At 38.7% G+C, this 11,081-nt stretch overlaps 1 protein-coding gene across 2 annotated transcripts; it reads right to left on the reverse strand.

Moving 5' to 3' along the window:
- Positions 1-4,989: 4,989 nt before the first annotated feature.
- On the reverse strand, positions 4,990-10,613 carry LOC133805336 (SWI/SNF complex subunit SWI3C). 2 transcript variants are annotated; one of them, XM_062243492.1, is made up of 9 exons: positions 10,297-10,613; positions 9,590-10,153; positions 8,721-9,256; positions 7,702-8,065; positions 7,547-7,620; positions 7,139-7,278; positions 6,695-6,768; positions 6,418-6,599; positions 4,990-5,778 (listed from the first exon to the last, which is right to left on the reverse strand). In XM_062243492.1, the coding sequence occupies exons 1-9, from the start codon at positions 10,331-10,333 to the stop codon at positions 5,302-5,304; spliced, it is 2,448 nt and encodes an 815-aa protein (XP_062099476.1). In that variant the 5' UTR covers positions 10,334-10,613; the 3' UTR covers positions 4,990-5,301. The 2 variants fall into 2 exon arrangements, with proteins under 2 accessions (XP_062099476.1, XP_062099477.1); XM_062243493.1 differs by having other exon boundaries at positions 6,418-6,587; positions 10,297-10,612.
- Positions 10,614-11,081: the final 468 nt, after the last annotated feature.

Below are 11,081 nucleotides of genomic sequence, written 5' to 3' on the forward strand. Positions count from 1 at the left end.
AACAGTTGCTAGCATAATCATGATCATGCACAAACCCAGAGACTCAAGCTCTGACCAATCTCATATTCATCATTCATGGCATGCCCTAATCACATGTTTCTCGTGCATCACATGCATCACATTTAATCACCCAGCATGCCTCAGTAATAATCATATGCAAATGGACAAGATTGCCAGGCATTCATTATGCTATCAATGTTTACATTTAAACATCCAACATGCATCAATCATAGCCATGCATGTCACCTATGGGGTGCAGTTTTCTTACCTTGGGTTCGAGCGAGAATTAATAAAAGAAACGACCTTTGAGAACGATCAGTCCTTTGGTCCTTTAACGGTCACCTAGTCATAACCAAATATAAGGTATCATCAATAAAAATGATCAACATAAGTTCCCAAATCAATATCTAGCCTCCGGGACATCAATCCCCACTTAACCGGGCACTAGGTTCAACCCCGAGGCCTATGGCAAGCATCCCCAGGCCAAAAACCTATTTTTGGCCAAATCTGCCTTGATGGGCCGTGGCTCACCCTCAGACAGAAGCCTAAATTTACCCAGAAGCACACTCAGGCCGTGGCACATTACCCTGATCAGCCAAAAACCAGCAACGCACCAACAAACTCCCCTGCGTTTTACCTCTCAAACCAGCCCTTCAAATCAACTCAAAACCTCTTCCAAACACTCATTTAAACCTCCAAACATCACCCATAACTCACCCACATCAAAACCCAAGTTAAACATCAATTAAAACCCCTTTAAATCCAAACTTCCAACAAGAAATCAAAACTGAAAAAACTAAGGAAGAAAACAGAGTACCACCTGAATTCAATGACTAAAACTCACCTCAAACACAGTTTTGAATCCCCTTTAATGGCTGAACAAGTCCCCTAACTGCCACCTTTGATTTCCTAGCTCAAAACCCCAAGATGGCCTCAAGAACACCAAAGAAGAGATGGTGAGGGATGATGTACGGGTTGAAGAAGAAAATCCCTGTGTTTGGCTCTGTTCTTTCTACAGCCCTCCTAAGTCATATATATCCAAACTCCAAATGACCAAATTGCCCTTAAGTCACGTAAAGCTTCTAAAACCATTTCAAGGGTAGAATTGGAACTTTTCACTTATCCCGTTAATCATAATTAACGCTTCCCAATCCCCGCTATTCGCAATATTCCCAAATACCAATAAATCATATCACATTACCATTTAATTCCCGGTAATGCTCTAATCATTAATTTCACCCCGAGACTCACCCCGAGCCCCGAACTTAAACCCGTTATGACTAGACCGAACACTTACATCTCATGATCGTCTCATGTTGACTAGCTCGAACCAATCCACCTTATAATGTGGCTATATTAATTAATCACAACCATGCACCCAAAATATACAACTACGCTCACAGTGGCCAAATTACCAAAATACCCCCACGATAATAAATTCTCCCATTTGCATGCATCCACCATCATATAATAATATAATTCATGTAAACATGCATATAATCATTAAACACTATAATAAATCAATTATGGCCCTCCCGGCCTCCTAATCAAGGTCCTAAACCTTATTAGGAAATTTGGGGCATTACAATCGTGGTTGGTGACGGTCCGTCTTTGGAGAACTACATTAAATTGCCTAGCCTATCTTCGGCCGTCGTTTCGTCTTTCGAGTAGTGATCCTCGTATCCTACATCAAGACAATCGAACGACCCTCATCCTCTAGCCTTTTACGTATATATAAGGCTGGCCACCTTTCACATGAGCCACCCTTTTATTTGAAAATTTTCTCCTCTTCTTCTTTCTTCTCAGTCTCAAAACCCTTTCCTTCTTCCAGTCACTATTCTCAACGTTCCAAAGGTTCAGGCACGATGGCTCTTCCGTGACTCCGGTACCAGCGATTCCAACAGGGCTTCAACCCAGACGCTCTTTTCACCCTTCATACAGCAAAAAATTTCTTGTAAGTCCTCCGTTCGTTGCATGCTTTAAATGTTTTCTCTCTCTTGCTTAGGTAAACTTTCTTCTTAGTCGCATGCATTAGGTTGCCTGTCCTTTGTTTTTCTTTGCTAGTATTTGGTGCGTAGGCTTTTATCCTAGGGGTATCGACCGTAGGAAAGAAGATGCTTAGGAACATGACTCATAGGACAAAGTTCTGGGGTGTTTTTCTGGGTAAAATTTTTCATGCCTGTTTGGAACAACAAGCTTCTAGGGTGCAAAAACCGGGTAGCTTAGGGGACACGCTTCACAGGCGGTTTTGCCTTTCGAAACTTTCCTTCCAAGGAAAAAATTATCCTGACCCTCCTGACACACGGATCCCGAGCAATCGGGGACCCATTGGGAGCACAGGCGCGTGTTCATAGAACCGCATGGTCTCACTCGCCGTGGGCTGGGATTACCTCAGCCCGTGTAAAGGAAACCCTTCGCGCTATATTCTTTCTTATGCTTCGGTCGCCTTTTCTAAACTTTCTTCTTTGTTCGTTAGGCGACCAGATGGCACCCAAGAAGAGCGCATCAAAGAAGGGTGCTGGCAACTCGTCTTCCCAGCAGGCCAGCAAAGGGAAAGAGGTGGCCACAGACTCCCCGATCCCCAACTGTGGTCCCACCGTGGAGAAGGAGGTCGAGGTGGGGCTCGACGCCTTTTTTGAGGCCGAGAGGATCGCCTAGAAGGTCACCACCCAGGGGAAAGTTAACAAAATTATGCTTTCCCATAATATTGAGATAGGGAGGGGCGCTCTGGATGCCCGACCTCCCCTTGAGGGCGAGCGGAGCTGCGCGCCGCTCGACGAGGAGTACGCCGCCTAGAGCGATGAGCATTTCAAGGCTGGGGCCTTCCTTCCACTGGACCAGTACTTCGTGGATTTTTTAAATTACGTGTTCCTCTCTTCTTCATCACAACCAAATCACAACACAAAAGACACAAAATCTCATATCTCATATCTGATTTTACCCAAATAATTAAAAAAATTCAAAACTCGGATCTATTTGAGCAAGCCGAGGTGAAGATATTCATCTTCTTTGTTTCTGTTCAAAACTCATATCTTAATCCTGTTCTTTGTTCTTTGTTCTTTGTTCTTTGTTTTAATAACACCAATTCTTCTTCCTTTTCTTTTCAAAATCCAAATCATAAAACACCAAAAATAAACTTCAAAACCAATGAACTTTGCTCACTAATTTAAAAAAAATGAACCAAAAAAACTACTTAATTGAACACTCATACCAGAGGAACCCAAGCAATTCCTGTCGCACCCAACCACCATTGTCAACTAAAGTCATTCTAGACCCGCCGATCTGAAGCCAAGCAATTCCCGTCAATCTGAAGCCAAGTAGATCTGAAGAAGATGATTAACCCATGAATGAAGCTTCTCCACCAGATGCGTGGCAATCTCGAAGCTCCTCCACTAGAAGCGTGCCGATCTCGAAGCTCCTCCACCACGAAGCTCCTCCACCAGATGCGTGTCGATCTCCTCTACCAGATGAAGTTGCAGCATCGTTCTCCTCTTCAGTCCGGTCGAACTCCAGATTGGCACTAGTCCGACCAGCTGCAATGAAGAAGAAGGAGGAGGAGGAGGAAAGGATGAGAAATTTAGGGTAACATGTAATTTAGGTTTTATAACTTTGATTTAGTTTTTGTTTTTTACTTTGTTTTGTTTTTGTTTTAGATTTTTAGATAAATAGGTATTAGTTTTTTTTAATTAAATTAAAAATATTTACATTTTTTATTTTATTTTAAATTAAATTAAATTTATTTGTATTTGAAAATCTATTTTTATTCATTAATTAATAAAACTCAAGGGCATTTTGGTCATATTTAAAAAATATTTGACCAAAATGGGCACTAGGGTATCATTTTGTTCCATTTTACATAACACAAGGTCTGATTTGTCATTTAACAAAACACAGGCACCGATCGACTATTTGGGCAAATCACAAGGGTCAAACTGGTATTTTCCCAAATTTTTATTTATTTTATAATTCTTTTATATACTTTCAATAAAAATTAAATGACTTTGTTGACTTTTAAGTTAATTTGCACCAAATGTATTAGAGCACAATTGCAAAATCTGGACCCAATATAGCAATGACTTGTTTTTTTAGTCAAATTTGACACAAAATTCACACCATCCATTAGAGATAGTCCCTACAGAACAATAATACAGTAGAACCTCTATATAGGAATACTCTATATAATAATAACCTTTATTTTATTATAATAAATTTTGGTCCCAATTTAGGCCAGTTATAAATAAAAATAACTTCTAAATTGTAAAAAAGTTCTAAATAAGTCTCGTATTAAGAAAATGTATCTCTATATAGTAATAATTATATATATAACTCTGGGTGCAACTATAATACAACTTCTAAAAACATATTGACCTACATTCATTTTTTATGTTTTCTATATTTTTTGACACGTGGATAATGTTTCTAATTTTTTTTATATGATGTTGTTCGTTGTAGTTATTTAGAGCATCCCGTAAATTTTTGAGAAATTCTGAATAATTTACAATGCCAAAAACAAAATTCAAAACAACATATTCTACACACACGCCTATAAAAGAAAAGGGAAAGCATGCAATAGACTATTTGAGCTAAGTTTTTGGCACCGTAAATTTTTCATAATTTTCTAAAAGTTTGTTGTAGATAAAATAACGAAAGGGATGTCGGTTCATCTGTTTTTTGCACATGTATTAGAGAATTTTCCTAAAAGAGCAAGTAAATGTGTCAAATTTTACATAAATATTTTTTGAATAGTAGTTGTTAGGAAGTTCTTATTATTATTGTTAAAGTTGATACTTAATTTTCTCGTCGTCGTTTCTCAAAAATGTCATTTTTTTTAAATGTTATCGTTTTTGTGAATGTTGTCGTTTTTCATAAATAATATTATCATTTTTCTCAATTAATTTAATTTTACTCAACCTTTTTAATTCCTCACTTAACTATTAATTTCACTGGTAGAATTAATTTCAATAAATACTCCTAAATGAAGAGAAGAGATTACTAAACAAAGCAAAAACTCGATAAAAGGGGAAGAGGGGAGAGGGAGATCAGACTTTATTTTTACAACAATGTTCACCTTTGGACAGGCCCTAAGCTAAATTTCCTAGCTAATTGTATGCCAAATAAAACACACCCTACAAACTGCTGCCCCATGTTTAGATCAAGAATTTTAAAAAGTGAGGCAGATGAATCATGAACGACACATCCATAATCCTTTCCGTCTGTTTTCCTTTCGGTTTTCATCGCAGAATGCAAGCCGCCAAAAAGGAACAACTAGGAATACTACTCAAATTTACACGAACTTTCCTTTCAACCCAAACCAGAGCTAGTACCAGATACTGGCCTTAACATCGGATGATTCATACTAGGTTGGGGATTCCCAGAGGCATTGTACATGACATTTGGAGGAGCAGATGATGGTGACTGTATGGCAGCAAGCGGCAGCCTTGGACCCATGCCAAACATTTGCTGCCGAGGCCTGAATGGCATGTGGGGATGAACCTGTTGTGGTTGGTTGTTGTTGTTGTATCCTGATATGCTCGGCTGTGAAGGTGGGGCTGACATAATTTGTTGCCTATTGTTACCTGTGTTGTTAACCATGGAAGGACTAGGTGCTGCTGGTAGACTCATAGAAGAAGTGATCCCGCTAGCTCCCATCTGTGTTGCCATAAAACGAGATCGCTCAGCCAAAAGTCTCTGCCTTGTCCTCTCCACTTGTTCGCATTCTTTCATTAGGAATGTTTCCACTTCGGCAAATTGCTTTAACTTCAGCTCTAATCGCTTCAGCTGGAATAGATTTCACAGCATAGATATGGTATACGGTTATAATTCCCTTTAAATGATTGGTGCATTATAAGACAACCAGCACAGTGACGTGAGGTATCATGGTTATAATTAAGATGCAAAACTAGTAAGACCATTACTGAGAAGAAACTACAGCAGGTAGCAAACAACCAGAAAAATAATAATAATAAATAGAAAGTTGATGGGAGCATTGACATCTACTGTGTTTTGATTTACAGTGAATTATCGATATCAAATGGCAGCACATCAAACATCGACCCAGACAAGCAGTATTTTATACTCATGCATGCATATCAATTGCTAATGTCTTCATTAAGAGAAAGGAATCAAAATAAGCAAATTAATAAATGAAAAGGGAGAAAAACAAATTTACCACCTGAACATTTCTGTATATGCACATATTTTATTACCATCTTCATTTGGGGAAAGGAAAACAACATAGAGAAATTAATAAATGAAATGAAGGGAAATAAGTGAATTACAAAATAAAAGATGGTTAAAAAATAAAGTTCATGTGTACGCATACGCATGTCATTTATTAGAATCTTCATTTAGAGAAGAAGAAAAAACACTAAGAAATAAAAAAGGGAAGGGAATAAACTTCTTCACAGATTGTAATACCTGATGATTTATAATATTGGCAGAGAGTCTCTGGATTTCCCGTTCTTCATGATCTGCAAACAGTTTTGCCTTTGTTGCTGCAGCAGCCAAGCCAGCTTTAGCAGCAGCTTTAACCTTTTCTGCTGATAACGGAGTAGCCCCTGCCTCATTTTGACCCCTTGAAGCAACAGCTGTCGAGTTCTCTTTCATATTATATAACCCATAAAGTAATGGAAGTGAGGTGAGAGGGAAAAGAAGGGCACAGGTCTGAAGAGGGGATGTAAATCTCGTAATGTACCTTTATGGTGAACTGAATTTGCAATCTCCCCCTGAGGGCCACTATCTCTACCATGCATAATCTCTGAGTTCATCCTTCATACAGAAAAAGAAGCTTCAATTATGTACTGAATCAAGTTTGCCAACATGCATGATGCAGAAACAACGATATGTGAGCGAAAAATTTCACTCGTTCCTTAATTCCAAACTAGAGATGTTCCTCTACAGTTCGTTTTCACAAGCAGTTAAAGACAACTAGTTATGCTTAATAACTAGAAGAGAAAAAAAAACCCCTTCTTCATTATATGGTATTAAGAATTCACCAGAGTTATGCAAGAATAAAAGCAGAGAAAAAGAGTACTGCAAATTATTTTACTTCAAGAATCCAACAACCAAAATGCTAAGGAAAAATGCAACAAAGGTGTTAATACTTTTGCTGTAAAACAACAAAATAGAAGACACTTACCTATTACTCTGTCCTGGTCCTTCCTTCTGTAACTGGTTCTCGGAAGCAGATAAACTACTGTCCTCAGACAATGCTGCCAAGGATGCATGTGCACAAGCTGCAGCAACTCTTGGGCCAACAGAAGAGGCAAGAAAAGCAACCTACAAAACGTTCCTGCCATTATACAGTGCATGGGAGGAAAAAGCAAAGTCTAGCAAAAAATCCAGCTGTCACCAAATTCGGCAGTATCATCTATTATTAAATCAGTTTAACCCTATTTTTTTAACCTTCCATTAGTTACAAGTCTACATAGAGGATTGCCAAGTGGCAATTAATCCTATATATTTATCGTCATTTTGTCTTCTATTCTACTATTGTTTCCAATTTTTTGCTTGCACTAGAACTGTGGAAGTGAACATTAGCACCTACCAGGGACATGACCGGATTCCCAGAATTGGCAAAAGGGAATCTGCTTTCAAAATCAGCATCTTGTTGGCATGATCCTAAGAAGATGAAAGACATACAATGTCAAAAACACATTCCCTTTAGTCGATTAGTTAAGAACCATAACTAAATAAGAAGACCTGCTGAATCCCCATTTGCATTTGCACTTATTTGTCCATGAACAGCTCCATTTGACATATTGGATGATATAGGATTCCCGGGAACTTCAATATTTTCCAGAAGGCCATCTTCCACGGGCAGGCGGAGGAAATGAAGAATGCATTGGGCTTTGGACTTAGTTCCAACATGCTCTGCAATTTCATTCCAGTTCTCATTGTACATTTCCACTGCCTCAAGTAACAATAACGTTTCTTGATCTGTCCAACTTTCCCCATCTAGATCGCCATAATCTTTTGTTGAATCCATCCTCGTAAAATCTAAGCTTGAGTGACCAATCACATACCTCCCATCATGAAAACAATCAGAGCATAGCATTATATCCACCTGTTACATAAGATACGAATCAGCCTGTATTGAATGAAAGCTCAATTCATTGCCAATCCCAGTAAATAAATGAATCCTCCTTCACCATTCAATTTTAAGGTTCAGTACCTTGTTAAAGACAAACATGTGATGCACTACATTCATCAAGGATTCCGAAGGCAATCACAAACCAGCTTGAAAGTTGGATGTTAATGAATGGCTTATAAACTATCAAAATTAAGCATTTGTAAAAATTACCCATTTGAAAATACAGGTAAAATTGCAGTCTTCTGGGTTTTATTTTAATCACTTCACTCCATAAGGGGGAGATTTATTATTCTAAGCACAATGATTTTGTTTACTAAAAAAGTTCTGGTAGCAGCATATCATGACAATTGGTATACAATTCAAACATATCAGATTCAAAATGCAATGGTACCCAATAAAATGTTACTATTTTAACAAAAAGAGGGTTGCCAACACGCATACTATGTCTTACCAGAAAGAAGCTTTTATCAGTTTAATTCGAAAAACAGCTTTAAAACTTTATTGCCACTAGTAGTTCGAATTCAAATAACTTCTAGAAATTTTTATTTTTCCCTTCCCAATGGGATGGTGCAATCTCCATGGCTAAACACATGAAAAGGAGAAACATAATGACTAAATTAAAGATTACCTCCTTGTGTGACTGATAGTATACAGTGGGTAGAGGCCGAGAACAACTATTGCAATGATTTTCAGATAAACGCTCACGAATTCTGTTGTCCAGGTCAGAGACATTGTTGTCATGACTTGACAGCGATGAATAAACATCTGCTGCCTTGAGCTTACATTTGGGCTTGTCAAACTTGATTAAACTATCAATGGACTTTAACGCAGCTGATGGCACATGAATCTCACCATTTGACTCCTCCGTTAAGTAGGAATTGCTATTCCATGGCTCATGACTTGATGCAGCAGCACAATAATTAATTATTCCCCAGTGATCAAGAAACCGAACTATTCGACTTAAATCTTCAGTTTCAAGACCAGCTATCACTCCCACGAAATCAGATACAGTGAACCGTTTTTCTGGATTCTCCATGTATTTGGCAACAACATAGTTCCTACATTCCATGTATTTCTCAGGAGTATGGTCTGGTGCTTTCCCTGAGAAAAAATGTGGCACCACTTGTCTCTCTAGTCTATGCACTGTGGCAGGTGAAAACCAATCTGCCACAAAAACCCCCCAAAAAAACCACATTCATTGCATCCATTAGACTTAAAAATGAATACACAACCAAATATAAAAGCCAATTACATATAAAGCTCAATCTTTAAAGTCTCATAAATATTACAATTCGGTAATGCATTGGACGCACTAAGATGAACACAACTAATGAAACGCTACAAAACTCTTTCCTAGTGAATATGAAAAGGGCATGAGCATGTATATACAAATGAGTTTCCACCGAGTGATAAGTGAAAGTTGTTAACTAGATATCATTTTCCAAATTTTCATCTAATCAGATAGATAGACAATAAGAGGAAGGAAGAGAAGCAAACCCGAATGCATTGGAACGACATGAGACCGACTCCCAAAACGCTTCACAACGCCGCGGCCTTCCATAATCGGAGGCGGAGTGACCACATAAGCCGAATTCCCCCCATCGGACCTATCCTGATCCAAACCAGGGCAATCGGGAGGCACAGCCGACAACGCCTGAAGCTGACCGTGCGAGACATTCTCCAAAAACATTAAAGAGCTTCCCTGACCTTGAACCTTGCTCTCCCCAAACTCATTGGCTCGCTCCAAAGCGACAATGGCCATGACCGATGGGTGAGGACGATTCAAGATGCGCCTCATGACTGGGGGGAAGTCGGAACAGCGAACCGCACCGTCGGGAGAGACCTCACTCTCGTGAGAGGAGGAGGAGGATGGATCGGGTGCGGAGGAGCCAGATTGAGGGTTAGGTTGGACTCCATCCTCGGAATCGTCCTCACGGTCTTGCTGTTGGTCAAGGTTCTCATCGGGAACGGCTTCGTCTTCGTCGTCCTCCTCGTCTTCCTGCTTCAGCCTCCGGTTGATTTGGGGTTCTCTCCGCCGCTTCCTCCATTTGCCCCGCCCATCTATTCCAAAAAGAAAAAAACAACACACACACATACATACATATATCAAAACCAAAAACATTATTCCAATTGTTCAAAATTGTAAGAATACTAAAATTGAGAATGTGAGAGAGAGAGAGAATTAGGTTAGAGAAAGTAGAGACCTGAAGAAGAAGGGAAAGAAGGAGAAGAAGCTGGCATTTGAAGAAGACGAAGTAGTGAGTGAGAGAGAGAGGGAATAGGAGGGGGTGGTGTTGGGTGGGGTCTGTTATTGGTTCGAAATAGAATCAAAAGAAAAAAAACCCAAAGAAAACCCTCTCTTGCTTCCTTAAGGATCAAAAAAAAGAAATAGCGATAGATTGATAATAGATGGAAGAGAATAATAGGGCTGCCCTCGGCTCTCTCTTCTCTTCTCTTCTCTCTTCTCTGCCTTTCGCTTTTTAAGTCTCTCTTTCTTCTCTCTCTCCCTCTCTCTTCCTCTCTCTTCCACTTCCTCCTTTCTTTTTCTTTTTCTTTTTCTTTTTCTTTTTCATTAGGCGCGTCCACTCTCACTCGCCAGCCCAAATCCAACACTCCACCCTCAAAAGCCAAAAATATATATATATATGTATATTATTTTTCTTATTTACAATAATTTTTTTTAATTCATGTACATGATGTAATGATATAAACGTTATGGTACATTATATGCAAACGAAGGATCCTAAATCTACCTTGAGCATCACCAAATAGTATTGTATATGTCATCAAAGCTATGTTTGGCACGTCGTATTCTATTGTATATGATAAATGAATTTTTTTCCTCAAATTATATTATCACTTACAAATTGTGTCTCAAATTTTTTTATATTGTTAAAAATTATCGCCGAACTATGCATGTTATTGAATTATGAGACTCTTTTATTTTCTAGATGATGTGGCTAACAAAAAACTGATTTGACACTCAATG

This window comes from Humulus lupulus, chromosome X (genome assembly GCF_963169125.1).
Source record: "Humulus lupulus chromosome X, drHumLupu1.1, whole genome shotgun sequence".
NCBI lineage: Eukaryota > Viridiplantae > Streptophyta > Magnoliopsida > Rosales > Cannabaceae > Humulus > Humulus lupulus.

Excerpts from the sequence above, each read along its gene's own strand:
- LOC133805336 (XM_062243492.1), bottom strand. The coding sequence starts at position 10,333 with ATGCCAGCTTCTTCTCCTTCTTTCCCTTCTTCTTCAG. Across the intron at positions 10,154-10,296 it reads TTCTTTCCCTTCTTCTTCAG|ATGGGCGGGGCAAATGGAGG; the intron begins GTCTCTACTTTC and ends TTTTTGGAATAG. Across the intron at positions 8,066-8,720 it reads ACTATCAGTCACACAAGGAG|GTGGATATAATGCTATGCTC; the intron begins GTAATCTTTAAT and ends CTTATGTAACAG.